This window comes from Penicillium atrosanguineum, assembly GCF_028827265.1.
Source record: "Penicillium atrosanguineum strain IBT 20685 chromosome Unknown utg000002l_segment0_segment0, whole genome shotgun sequence".
In the NCBI taxonomy this organism is placed as follows: Eukaryota; Fungi; Ascomycota; class Eurotiomycetes; order Eurotiales; family Aspergillaceae; genus Penicillium; species Penicillium atrosanguineum.
In genome coordinates, this window is record NW_026623134.1 from 2,283,955 (window position 1) to 2,297,651 (window position 13,697).

At 52.3% G+C, this 13,697-nt stretch overlaps 5 protein-coding genes across 5 annotated transcripts; 4 read left to right on the top strand and 1 right to left on the bottom strand.

Annotated features, from left to right (window-relative positions):
- Positions 1 to 88: 88 nt before the first annotated feature.
- Positions 89 to 1,985, top strand: N7443_002637 (PPIL2 family peptidylprolyl isomerase; the record flags this gene model as incomplete). Its single annotated transcript, XM_056882693.1, has 4 exons — positions 89 to 98; positions 155 to 171; positions 247 to 1,439; positions 1,496 to 1,985. 4 exons carry the CDS (start codon positions 89 to 91, stop codon positions 1,983 to 1,985), a joined length of 1,710 nt encoding a protein of 569 aa, XP_056744534.1.
- A 1,026-nt stretch (positions 1,986 to 3,011) lies between these two features.
- Positions 3,012 to 4,783, top strand: ptcG (type 2C protein phosphatase PTC1; the record flags this gene model as incomplete). Its single annotated transcript, XM_056882694.1, has 2 exons — positions 3,012 to 4,283; positions 4,343 to 4,783. The coding sequence occupies 2 exons, from the start codon at positions 3,012 to 3,014 to the stop codon at positions 4,781 to 4,783; spliced, it is 1,713 nt and encodes a 570-aa protein (XP_056744535.1).
- Positions 4,784 to 5,556: 773 nt separating this feature from the next.
- On the bottom strand, positions 5,557 to 6,714 carry N7443_002639 (mitochondrial 54S ribosomal protein mL67; the record flags this gene model as incomplete). Its single annotated transcript, XM_056882695.1, has 2 exons — positions 5,557 to 6,321; positions 6,436 to 6,714. The coding sequence occupies 2 exons, from the start codon at positions 6,712 to 6,714 to the stop codon at positions 5,557 to 5,559; spliced, it is 1,044 nt and encodes a 347-aa protein (XP_056744536.1).
- A 331-nt stretch (positions 6,715 to 7,045) lies between these two features.
- N7443_002640 (putative UV radiation resistance protein (UVRAG)) lies at positions 7,046 to 8,931 on the top strand (the record flags this gene model as incomplete). The annotated part of the gene is made up of 2 exons (XM_056882696.1): positions 7,046 to 7,126; positions 7,174 to 8,931. The coding sequence occupies 2 exons, from the start codon at positions 7,046 to 7,048 to the stop codon at positions 8,929 to 8,931; spliced, it is 1,839 nt and encodes a 612-aa protein (XP_056744537.1).
- Positions 8,932 to 9,715: 784 nt separating this feature from the next.
- Positions 9,716 to 13,009, top strand: N7443_002641 (uncharacterized protein; the record flags this gene model as incomplete). Its single annotated transcript, XM_056882697.1, has 5 exons — positions 9,716 to 9,842; positions 9,893 to 11,707; positions 11,759 to 11,806; positions 11,862 to 12,163; positions 12,218 to 13,009. 5 exons carry the CDS (start codon positions 9,716 to 9,718, stop codon positions 13,007 to 13,009), a joined length of 3,084 nt encoding a protein of 1,027 aa, XP_056744538.1.
- Between the last annotated feature and the right edge of the window lie 688 nt (positions 13,010 to 13,697).

The following is a 13,697-nucleotide window of genomic DNA, read 5'->3' on the forward strand; positions in this document are numbered from 1 at the left end:
ATCTCAAAGGGGCTAGAACACCCTGCGTCATTCTTGCGGACTTTCGAGTCGAAAAAGCGCGCCGACAAAAGCTTGAGCTTCAAGCACCATGGGAAAAGGTATATGCTGGAGACCTGACTTTACAATTAATAAAGACTAACATTCTTGGAAATAGGAACGGACAAGCTTTACGTACGCGATCCCTTTCAGTTACTACCTCGCCACTCGTCGCATATTTGATCTCCGCTGACACTCCTCTTCATATAGATTACTCACTCCGAGTGGGCATCGGAAGATGCCTTCTCAGCCAGCGCGGGCGCTGGTGTTTCCAGGGCCAGAAATGGAGGCCCCCACGCAGCGTTTAAACGCTTGCCATTCAATTTCTGCTCCCTCTCCCTCCAGCCATTTGCGCACCCGGTCTGCACGCCTACAGGAACTATCTTTGACCTCACAAACATTATTCCGTGGATAAAAAAGCATGGGACAAACCCGGTGGATGGATCGCCGTTAAAAAATTCCGACCTGATCAAGCTTACGATCGCAAAGAACGAGGATGGTGATTATGTCGACCCGGTCACTTACAAGACCTTGACGGATAACACGCACATCGTCGCTCTGCGCAACACGGGGAACGTGTTTTCTTGGGATACGGTGGATCGATTGAATATCAAGGGGAAGCTTTGGCGCGATCTCGTCACTGATGAGGAGTTCAGCCGCAAGGATATTATCACCCTGCAGGACCCGCAGAACATCGAGTCTCGCAACCTCAGTTCATTCAATTACTTGAAGGAAGGCGAAACTCAGATTCTGGAGGAGAACAAAGCCTCGGGTAGTGTTAATGCGAATGCGCTGGGGAGTTCAGCTAAGATCTTGAAAGCAAAGGAAGCAGTGGCCAAAGCACGCGCCGAGCGTGCACAGCAGCAGGCTGGCTCTGCTGGCTCTACAGCTATTTCTAAGACCGGCGCGGCGGGCTCAGCTCTGTCAAAGCCGGGACAGTCCCAGCCGGGGAAGGCTACACCTTATAACGCAGCACGATTTACCACGGGCAAGGCCGCTGCCTCATTCACCAGTACTGGCTTGACACCCCATACGTCAGCCGAGTTGGCACTTCTGTCCGAGGAAGAGTATATGCTGAAACGGGGTCGGATCAAGGCCAAGGGTTACGCTCGGATTGATACCACTGCTGGACACTTGAATGTGGAACTCTATCCTGAGCAGGCCCCCAAGGCCGTGTGGAATTTCATCCAGCTTGCCAAGAAGGGCTACTACAAGGGTGTCACCTTCCATCGCAATATCAAGGGATTCATGATTCAGGGTGGTGATCCTACTGGCACTGGACGAGGAGGTGAGAGTGTTTGGGGCAAGTACTTTGCCGATGAGTTCGAAGGGCCGTTGAAGCACGATGGGCGAGGCACATTGAGTATGGCCAACAAGGGAAAGAATACGAACAGCAGTCAATTGTGAGTTGAAAGCTGTCCAAATCGAATTGCCATCTTGCTAACAATTACACCACTAGCTTCTTCGCCTACCGAGCTCTCCCTCACCTCGACCGCAAGCACACCGTCTTCGGGCGACTCATTGACGACCCGACCCCTTCATCTGCCACCCTCAACAGACTGGAAGCCAACCCTGTGGAATCAACCACGAATCGACCCATGCCGGAGATCCGAATTAAGGAAGTCACAGTATTTGTGGATCCTTTCGAAGATTTCCTGAAGAAGAAACGCGCCGAAGACACACAGGACCCCACCTCCACGGTCGACGGAAGTGAGGCTTCCCGTCGCGAGGATGACGACCGAGTCACCTGGACCGGGAAGCGCGTACGTGGACCCGGTGCGAACGAAGACGGCGGGTCCACCGGGGTTGGAAAATACCTCAAGGCTGCTTTAGCCGATCGTGAGGAAGATGAAATTGTAGAGTTTGTGGACGAGCCTGAGCCTGAGCCTGAGCCCGCTCGTAAGAAGGCTAAGGGCATGGGGGGATTCGGGGACTTTAGCTCATGGTAGCCTCATCATAGCCTCATCTCCAGAAAACTTCCAAAATCGGGCTAGATTCAAAATGAGGAAGGGTCTTGGATATGATTTTTAATTACGAGTGGAGTTCGTAAAAAGGGGAGCAACTGAAGCCATTCCCAAATAGCCCCTAAATGATGACGAACGTCCTTCTATAGATGCCAACGTCAGCAGAGATCGGCATGGAAGATTTAGAGTAAGCGTGAAACCCCTTACGGTGAAATTGGCCTGATCAAGATCAAGATCGAGCAGGGACTACAGGGACTGGTAGCTAGTAGTAACCAGTGCCAATAGTCGCCTCCCAAGGCCCACACTATCCACTCGTCCTCTCCGTTCTTGGCTCCTCCGCTTGAGTCTTGTACGCAACGGGGCGGAGTTGACCCGTTTTCCTCTTCCGGCATCATCCCAACTTCCTCTTTGTTACACCTCACATCTCGTCTACCCCAAGCTACTCAGTACACACTTTTATCACGGTAAGCATGTCTTGCACGACTCGCCACCATATGCATTGTTTTCCGGGGCTTCCGCTCGCGGGTGGGGTTGGCCCATAAGCATGAGACGCTTCTATGAGATGTTGGTCGATGGCCGATGGTCGATGGTCGATGGGCGAGTGTGTGTGTGTTCCTTTGGATAGCTTCATCTCGTCCTAGGATAGCTTCAACTCATCTCAATGGCCGGTTTCACTTCGAGCGCTTCTCTGAAGCTACGAGGGCGCTTCCCTCTTTGCCCCCCCCCTCCAGCTACCCTCCCCCATTGACTACGGGGCATGGGCGGCTTCTTTCACTGTTTCGCTTCATCATCAGCTTTGCCTGACTTTACCATCCAATCCGGATCGACGTTAATTCTTTTGATCGTATAGCTCTTCACTCTATTGCCCGACCCTACGTCAGTCCGTCGGATCGCCGCCTTCGCCCCCGCCAATCTTACCCCCGAACCGCCCCCATCCGTGGTCAGGATACAATCAAGCTGGCAGGAAAACAGCGCCGTAGTTTTTCTTCTCAGGGTGGGTTGCTGAACAGAATGTTCAGTGGCTCCTCGAGCCCACCCAAAGACAGAATCGACACTACACCCCCCGTGACCGGAATCGACTCGAATTCCTTGAGTCTTCAACCCGAGAACGCCAGTCCTCGCGACAAAAGATTTTCCCCGCCCGGTGCCGGATTCTTTCGTCGTCAGAGCGAAGACCAAGGCCCCTCCAGTGAGAAGAAACGCAGGAGTAGCACTGTCACTAAAGCCGCGAGCTTCTTCAGTAACGCCAAGAACTCTCTCATTTCGAACGGTGGTCGGGAATCTTCTTCGTTCAGCACCAGTCCCTCGATCTCGGAGAGTCCGCTGGAGAAGCTTGGAAGGATGGATCCCGCTCTCAGCGTTCCACAAGGGTCGTTCAATAACTCGGCCGGAGAATCCGCACCTACTGCGCGTTCATCTTTTCGCGTCGGTGTCACAGAAGACAAGAACCGAAAATGCCGCCGTACCATGGAAGACACACATGCCTACCTGTACAACTTTTTAGGTACTCCGGCCCCGAATGCAACGCCCGACATAAACGGCAATGAGACCCCCGGTGCTGCGAGCGCGTCACAGACCTCCGATGATTCGTCAAATGTGGTAGAAACAGACAATGGATATTTCGCGATCTTCGACGGGCACGCCGGTACTTTCGCCGCCGAGTGGTGCGGGAAGAAGCTGCATTTGATTTTGGAAGAGATCATGCGGAGAAGCCCCAACACGCCCGTGCCCGAGCTTCTCGATCAGACATTTACCAGCGTCGACCAGCAGCTGGAGAAGTTGCCGCTCAAGAACAGCGGGTGTACGGCCGTGACTGCCGTGCTCCGTTGGGAAGACCGCATCCCCAGCTCAAATTCAGCCACTGGATCCGCTGCTTTGGCCCCTGCAGCTGCCGCTGCGACCAAGGGTGACTCTAATTCCGAGAGCACTGAGACCCCGACTCAACAATCACAGTCTAGCGGACCCCTCCCCAAATTGCAGGAAAAGGCTGCTCGCCAACGCGTCCTTTACACTGCTAACGTGGGTGATGCTCGCATCGTCTTGTGCCGTAATGGGAAAGCCCTGCGTCTATCGTATGACCATAAGGGTAGTGATGAGAATGAAGGAAAAAGGATTTCCAATGCTGGTGGTCTGATTCTCAACAACCGTGTCAACGGAGTGCTAGCTGTTACTCGAGCTCTTGGTGATGCTTATCTCAAGGACCTGGTGACCGGGCATCCTTATACCACGGAGACGGTCATCCAGCCTGATGCCGATGAGTTTATCATTCTGGCTTGCGACGGGGTATGTTCTGATCCAGTTTGTAATTTGTCATGTTTGTGTTAGCTAACGCTTTTTCATAGTTGTGGGATGTCTGCAGTGACCAAGAGGCTGTTGATCTTATACGCAATGTGCAAGACGCCCAGCACGCATCCAAGATCCTCGTGGACCATGCTCTTGCCCGCTTCAGCACTGATAACCTGTCCTGTATGGTTATCCGCCTCGACTCAAATCGGGTCAGGGATGTTGTCAACAGCAAGGCTGAGCCAATTGGTGTCGATGGTGATGTGACTGGCGTTTCCCACGGCGTCAGTGAAGCCGACAAGATTCTTGAGGGCGCCAGGAAAACCATGGCCAGTGCCGGGATAGCGGACGACCCAGAGGCAGCCGAGCAGGCTAATGAAGCAATCCTCGAGAGAATGGCGAACGACGAAGAACCCGGGCCTGAAATGAATGTCGACGACCACAGCCATTTGCCTTCTGTTGACATTCTCGGCCCGTCAGAAACTCGGACGACTCGCTAATCGTCCCAAGCTTTCTTATGATACATTCTGGCCCGATCGGATTTCACAGGAGCAGTAGACAGGTAGAACGTGCACATACTTCGTTAGTTCTCCATATACCACGTCGATGTTCTTCGGAGCATGTGGCTGACGTGGGAATCGGGGGTTTCTTCTGTCGTTCTGCTCCTTCTGATTTACATTGCCAGTCAGCGTCATTTATGACTTTTCAACCTTGTTTTTTTTTTGCTTCTTCCCACTCCTGTTGCCATCAACAAGGAATTGGACCTGGCTGTCGCAATGCCCTTGCTATCGGCATCTTTCCTATCTATTTGGAACTTTTGCCCGCTCTGGGCTCATGAGATTAAGACCTTTTGATCTTGTCATTCTTATTTTGTTCTTGAATATCACTTCTCAACGACATGTAACCTCGAGTGTGTATGTATCTATGGATGTTTCACTCACAATGTAATCTGAGACGGGGTATGTCCGTACTACAGCATCCTATGCTTGAGAAATAAGTGTTACGCTCGTAGATCGACATCTTGGGAATGGATATTGGGACTATCTCTTATTTTCACTATAGTGAATAGAATTGTCTAAAAATACAATTTATGCAGGTGGTTCCAGTAGCTGGGCAAAACATATCAAAAAGAATACACAATCACCCATCGCCTGAGTCCAAAATCAGATGGAAGGAGGTATGAGATATCAACAATTGCACAATCGCTCAATGCGGTCGAAGAAAGGGACAAGACTGGAAAGATACAGAAGCGACACATCAAACCGATAGCCGCTTACTCCTTCTTCAGCTCATTGAACTCGTGCTCCGTAACAACCTCATCGGTGCCCTCGAGCTGTCGCTCACGTCCAATGATGGTGGTACGCTTGAGCTCCAGCTCACCGTGCTCGACATGGCTGGGCCACGTCGCGGCGTGATTCGCATCATGCACATCCCGCCAGAGGAGCTTGACCTTCTCGATAGTCTCGGGGTACGCACCATCCTCCTCGGCAATCTTGACCTCCGCTCCACTTCCTTCGCTCAGCTGCTGCTCAAGCGCCTCAACCCGAATGATGTTCTTCACAGCCTGCTCAGTCTCACGCTGACGGGCCTCACGACGGCGTTGACGGGCCTTCTTGCTCAGGTATCCACGCTTTCCGTCATCAGCCAGAAGACCGTTCGCGATTTCCTCTTCTTGGATGGCCAGGACAGCGGCAATGTCTGCCACCGAGGTGGCCTTCTGGTCCATGAGGACTCGGGCACGCTCCTTCTTCTCCATCGGCTTGCCGATCCGCTTCTTGTTCAACTCGTCAAATTCTTCTGCTTCCAATGGGTTCTTTGGCCGCTTCAATGCCAAGAACTCCTTTGTCACTGTGATCATCTCGACTGGGGGAGAGAATTGGCGCTGCATTGAGAATTCTCGGAGGAGTTGATAGGCTCGCAGGCCGAGGCGCGCGTCGCCGAAGTGAACGGAGTAGTAAGGAACCCACATATCGCGGCGGATGTCGGCAGGGACAGTCTTCTTGCCGTGGTAGACCATTTGGCGGAGTAGGTTGTTTTTCTGTGATGGTTGTTAGGACATTTGCCGGATTGTAGAAGATCCGGTTGCAGCAGATAGACGGTTTGGCTGGAAGTGCAGTGGAGTCCCCCAGGGAATTAGATGATTATAACTTACCTCAAGATACCGAGTCAGGGTGTAGACCACCTGCTTAGTGCGGACATTGTGATAAGCGAAGATGTGCTTGCCGTGAGCGATCGAATTCAGCGCCTTCTGGAGCCGGACGCCCTCCCGCTTCATGTGCTCCTTGAATGCATTGGAGTTTGGCTCTCGGGGCTTTCCCTGGATTTGTTGATTCGGGTCGACCGGCGGCTTGCGTACAAATTTCGTCAAGGACGCGATTTTCGTCGAGTCCAAGATCTTCTGGATCGGCTTGGACGCCGTGCTGGAGGCCATTGCGGCCAGTTGCTGTGTGTGATCGCCGAAGGAGGATTGAAGGTGACCGGTTCCGGCGAAACCTATCGCATTGACTCTGGGCGTTGGTGTTTGTCGGTGACTGACGGGAATCGTAGGAAGTGAGGATCGGAGGTGGATTTTTTGGACGGGGCAGCCGTGGTCTTGGCGCCGCCTGCTCTCCGCATCGTCTTATCGATGCCTTCCTCTGCCATTGACGCGCTGGTCCTTTGTCGCTTTGGATTCGTTTTCTTTGCAAATAATGACTACGAGAATAAGATCCCTGTGCAGCTGCTAAATACCTTGCCCCTCCCTGGCCGCCTCGATACCCAAAATGGACGGCTCAGGCGGCGTGGACGCGGCCACGGAGCATGATGCAGGGTCGCGCAGGGAGCGGCCGTGGCTGTATGCATCAGTAGGTTGAATATCTCGGCGGTTCAGAATGATACTTACAAGGTCTAGAACCGGAAGCTTCGACATCTCCATGGAATCTCCGTTCGTAATCTCATGGTCACTGCACCCCCAACACGAGGGCGAGGCAAGACGATTGATGACGACGATATTCCCAACGCCTTGAAATCGCCCGCAAAAATCATGGCGCAGAACGAGAGTCGCTCAATTCATCCATCGAGGTCTTTTACAGATCTCAAGTCGCGCGCAACTCAAGAGAAGAATGAGGACAAGAAGCCCAACAGGCTGCAGTCGCGACGTCGAAGTACTATGTTTTGGAACGATCCCAACCCCCGAACACGGCAGATCAGACTGGAGGATATTACGAAAAACCGCATGGCAGATACTTTCTTTTCAATTCATTGCGAGGGTATCGATGAACCGATCTACATTAGCGAAGTGGTCGACAAGGCAACCAATCCCAATTTCCGATCCTTTGACCTGAATTTCTCGGGGCCCTTGACCTCTCGAAGGGACACCTTGACTGTCAAGCTGTGGGTGAAGACAGAAAATTTGCCAGAATATGTGCTACTTGTTGAATTGCAATTGAATCTACGGTCGTTACAGTTCTTGGGAAGGACGATTGAGAGCTTTCATCAACCGCTTCCAACCAATTGCATCCTATTCCACTTCTCAGATGGAGTTTATACAAGCCTGACAGATCTTCCACCGATCGAGCCGGCCCTCAATGGCTCAGGACAGCGGGTTAATGCTGATGGAAACAAACTACCTACCTCATCTTACGATGCATTGATGCGGTTGGCCAATCTGGATGAATGCATCCAGGATGCTCTGGCAACCCGGGAGAAATTGGAAGCGCAAATTGGTGACATTCTGAAAAGTAACGAAGGCGCTCTGGAGACCGAAACCAATGCTAGCCAAGCGGAGGATCGCCTTTCATCTATCAAACAGGCTGTCCTGGCCGAGCGGAGGCAGATCAGAGCCAGTAATAAGCGAAAAGAAGAGCTTGTTGCGAGTATCAAAGCTCGGAAAGAAGCTATGGAGCAGGGTCGGCTCACGCAAGAAAAGGCCCGAAGCCATCTTCCGGACGCCCAAGAAAAGCTAGTCTCTAGTGACAACCTGCTCCACCAGAATTCAGAAGATACCAAGGGCCAAATAAGTCGCATTGCAGAAGACTTGTCACTCATTTACCCCGTTGAGCCAATTCCCGACAAATCACTTGCCTTTACCATCTGTGGACTGCCCCTTCCCAACTCCAGCTTCGAGGGTATCGACCGCGAAGTGGTTGCAGCGGCACTAGGATATACCGCTCATCTTGTATACCTGCTTTCTTTCTACATGTCGGCGGTCATTCCTTACCCAATCAACCCGAACCAGTCAACTTCCTTGATCCAGGACCCCGTGTCCCAGGACCTCCCACAGCGCACATTTCCGCTGTACCCGGGTAGTGTCCACTACCGCTTCGAGTACGGTGTCTTTCTTTTAAACAAAGACATCGAGTTTCTCCTTAACAAGACGGGTATCCGCGGTCTGGATATCCGTCACACTCTCCCCAATCTGAAATATCTCCTTTACATTCTCACCGCTGGCGTGTCTGCGATTCCAGCACGTAAAGCCGGAGGTATTCGCGGACTTCTCTCTGGACGCCTGACACCCAATTTGTCTCGACGTGGTAGTATGGATAGCGCTGTCTCTGGCGAGTTGGTCCAGCCCCGCAAGGCTTGGGATCTGATAGCCAGGATGAATGGACATGCCGTGGACAGCACACCAAAGACGGCGAACACGCCGCTGTCACCCCGTGTGGCATAGTGGCCGTATACTGAATGGATACTTATTTTCATTCCCTTTCGTTTGCTCTCATAGCATTAGGGGCCTTTGTTCCAGGCGGATGCATTTAATGTACATCAAAAGGCGTATATAGCACGGCAAACTGCATGAACGAATATTATTTTTGCCATTTTAATTAAATTCTTATTTAATTAGTCTAGCTACTGAATGTTGCCAGTGCGTTGAATGTCTTCTATACATCTAACAAGGTTATCATGAAGGCTAATCGAGGGGTGAATCTCTCACGTCAAAGGTCAGCCTCAGCCCCTCGATATATAGCAGATCCGAGTCTTGTATTGGACACAACTAACACAAAATGGCATCAAAAACCCGAAGATGAGATCTTAGTTCATTACCTAGGTAATTAGGTCTATAGCTTTCACTTACCAGGAATAACTGTAAGCGAACCCATAGAGCGTAGACGATGTAACTCTTTACAGGTTTTGTTACCCCGCAAGACGAATTTATTATACAATCGAAATTGATGGCTGGCCAAGGCCTCTGAGACCTTCACGTCGGCTCCACGGGACTCTTTTCGCGATAGAATTTTTTCAAGCTAATTTTTAACTATTGATATCTATTTTCGTTAATAATAATTTCCCCCTTCTCTTTCACCTGGGCATTTCACGGCTCTTTTCTCCTTTGCCCGAGTCGCCCAATCGGCCGGCAGTCATAGTAACCCCCCCACCGCCTTCCAGCTTATCTTCGCTTTGCATCGGCTTCCCCAGTGTCACGCTCTCCACCTACCGAGAGGTGCTTTTTCACCATGGGCCAGGACACCAATAGCACGGGCCAGGGTTCCGGCAAGTCATTGTCTCCTGCCCCGCAGCATAGGCGCGGCTATCAGGCGTGCGATCCATGTCGCAAGCGAAAGGTCAAGTGTGATCTAGGCAGTACGGCGATCCCCCTCTCCCAGCTCCAAAAAATGTAGCTGACTGATCAGGTGTTGATGACCCTCGTCCCCCACCCTGTGTGCGATGTCGGCGTGAGAGTAAACTGTGCGAATTTTCGGCCACCAGGCGTAAGCGCAAGGCCTCCGATGCTACAGAGGATGCTGAGGCCGCCGAGGTTCTTCGCCGCGACAAGCGGATGATGACCGGTGAGGCACCTACCAAGAAGGAACCACCTGAAGGATCGCCATTTCCTCCATCAGAGCCATCGTTCGATACCGAAACCTTTCGCGCTCGCCAGAGATGGTCCGAGACCACCCCGGCCCAGGTTCCTGTCAGCCAGCGATATACCCCAAGTGCGCCGCTTGCTTCCCCCGCGAGGCAGTTCTTGGAATCGAGGAATCCTCGTGTGCCGACATATCCAGCAGGTGATCGCACTTTGGTATCTGGGTACGGCGGGCAGCCTATGATGAACCGGACTGCCGTGGAGCTGTTGTCACCTGCTATCACCAATACCCATGATGCTTTACATCTTCTCTCTGAAGCAGCGGGCAGGACCGAAGACTTGAATCGCTTTGCTGCACGACAATCCGTTTCCTCCTTCAACTCGGGCCCTTCACCTTTGGCGCATGGCAACTCCCCAGCAGGTTCCTTTTCGCGAACCCCTCGATCGGGCTTGTCAATGGGTGGAAATACTTATTTCCAAGGTGGTGGCGCCGGCATTGTGGATCCTCAGATCTCAGATAACAATGGTCAACCAGAGGAACCGGCAAATACGGCAGACCCCGGATTTCTTGACGCTATTCGGGCATGGTCGCGACTGCGATTCGTCCGCGCCGGCTGGATGACGGTGGAAGAGGGCATGGAGTATGTGGCATACTACTATGAGAACCTTGCACCAATGAGCCCCGTGGTGACACCAGACTATTCCCACCCTGCTACACATCGAACGCTGCTTACCGACGAACCGGTACTTGCGGTTACCATTCTCACAATTGCTTCTCGACATCTGAAACCCAAGGGCGATGGTGCTAGCACAAGAGCATTCTACATCCACGACCGTCTTTGGTCATACTTGCGCGGTATGATCGAGCGCCTCTTCTGGGGCCAAGAGAAATTCGATGCTGGAGGACCGGGCATCGGCCGGCCTCGCGGCCTTGATCTGGGTGCGAGTTCAGGTAAGTCATACGCCAAAGGAAACTTAAGAGCCTTGGGTACCGTGGAAGCGCTGTTGATCTTGACGGATTGGCACCCACGGAATCTTCACTTCCCTCCTGGTGATGACGAAAACACGCTTCTCGATAGGGAGGCTCAATCTCAAAGTCGAGCTGACAAAGATATCGACACCGAAAGCCAGACCAAGGGGCAGAATAGCTCCGCTGAAGGTCGCGTTGCTTTCCAAAAATGGTTGGAGCCTGCCTGGAGATCAGATCGAATGTCATGGATGCTTTTGAGCACTGCGCAAGCTCTGGCTTTTGAACTTGGCGTTTTCGATCACAAAACTGAGTCAAAAGGTGCACACGAGTCACTCCCTGAACAGACAAGGAAGCGTCGGCTACGTCGGTTGATTCTTGTTTTCATCACGCACAGCAGTGGCCGACTCGGAATTCCGTCGATGCTTCCCTTGCCAGAATGGGCCCAAGATATGCCCCCAACAACAGCTGATCCCAAAAGTGAGAGGCCAGATCTTGATCAGATGCAAGATTGCTGGATGGAAATCTCACAAATTGTGTATGATGCCAATCACCAGCTCTTTGCCTCAAGCGAGCAGACTTCGGAATTGATTAAAAGTGGGCGATACCGTGAGCAAATTGATTGGTTTCAGCCTCAGCTACGAGCTTTCAGACAACACTTGGATCGCGTTAACCGTGAGTTCGGGTTCTGGTTTGTGAATGTGAGGGAGACTAACGGGTCTACAGTCACCCCGGCTATGCGCAGCATTCTGATGATTGAATATGAGTACACAAGTGAGTCGACACTTCATTCGACCACAAGCATGTGCTGCTGGCTAATATATCATAGGACTCTATGTCAATTCCCTTGCTCTCCAAGCAGTTGTCGACCGCTGGACAACGATGACCAATGAATCTTCCCAAGTACAACCTGGACGGCCGGGTTCGGGGCCAGCATCTGGCAGCAGCGGGTGGTTCCGGACCCTGATGGAGCTCTATCGTGTTAACGAGCACTACATCCAAGAAGTTGTGGATTCCTCTCGGCGAATTCTGCAGACAGTTTTGGAAGGACTAGTCCCCGGAGGCCGTCTTAGGCATGCACCAATCCGAACCTTCTTCCGTATCTTGTCCGGCATGATCTTCATTCTGAAGGTAAGTTTCAGTATCGCAGATGGCAAGAACAAGTCAACTGACTCCACTTGATAGACTTTCACCCTCGGTGCTCGAGAAGACGACGTACGGATCTCTCTGGACTTACAGGACCGGACGGTGGAGGCACTGCGGACCTTTGTTGTTGATGACGTGCACATCAGTAACACCGTTGCTCGATTGCTGGAACTACTGACAAGCAGTATCCGCACGCGATTCCTACGTTTTGCACCACACGACCGTGGAGGAGATGGCGAAGGTGCGGACCGCCCATCAGCAACAATTTCACGAGCTCAGTCTCCACCGCGTGAGAGCGTGGCAGGTCGTCGCGACGGCTCGCATGCACCCTGGTCATCGGCTCAAAGCCAGGATGCAACTCCAAGCGGAGGCGGACTGGGCTATGTGGAGAGCAACGGGAATCCGTCAGGGCCAATGGGGTCGGCCCATGATCCGTTGGCCAATATTCCTGCGCAGCCGATCAACTCGTCCAACCTGGGGGTTTCATTCATGCCGCCGCCTCCCTCGGTTTACTACAACTACTACGACTCGAATTCGACCATGGCTTCTAATGACTTGGAACGGTCTTCACCAAACCACGTTGTCTCTCACAATGTCGGAGACAGTAATGGAGCCAATGCAACCCCCGGCGGGTTGCCGGACTGGTTTGCCCTGCCTCTGGATCAATTCTTCAACAGCTCTACCGGGGTGGTTGACCAAGGTCTAGGTGGAACCGGACCTATGCTAGGCGAGTTTGACATGCTGGAAGTGCTCCTGAACGAGGGCTATGACGGCAACGCCAACGGCGAAGGCGAGTCCGGAGGCGGGACACTCACGTCCCAGTTCCTGTAAACCCGGCCTGTCTGGACTACGCCTATGATGTGACACGTACTTCTTTTTCCTGCTTTCCCTTTTCACCTGTTTAAACTACTATACCCCTGCGGGACCTCCTGCTTGGCGTCTTTTTTGTGATTGAGCAAGCGTGGGCTGTGATACGGCGTTAGCAATTTGGTTGAAACGACCTAAGCAGACTTGGTCTCCTGCGCTTTGATCCTCCCGTTTCTGGATGTGAAATGTTTTTGAATTTGCCTTTTCTTGCTTCTGTAGTGCTTCTAGATTAACGGCCCGTCCGGTCTCCGTCGGTCTCATGGGCGGGGGCCCTGGTTTCATCGCTAGTCGAGTAGATCTTCACATGCTTAGCTTTGATTTAGGCTCCAGCCTTGTCGTTTAAGGCTTGCGGATGGCTTGGCTTTATTTCATGTCTCGGATTTCCGAGGTATGATGACGATGGAACCATGATGGGCTCAGGTTGCGTGAGATAGATTGAATGAGAAGGGCAGTTGAGCCTCTCCGGCTACTCTCGGATAGTTTGTAGAGACATGAGCACGGATTGTGTGCTGGATCAACAGAATGATCTCTAGACCTCTCGAAGAGGCTAATGTGCACTATGCAAGAATGAAAACACAATGCAGAGAGCATCAGAGAGCCCGACAGATTTCGACGAATTCCAGCATCGTATTTCCCGCATTCACCGTGGGCG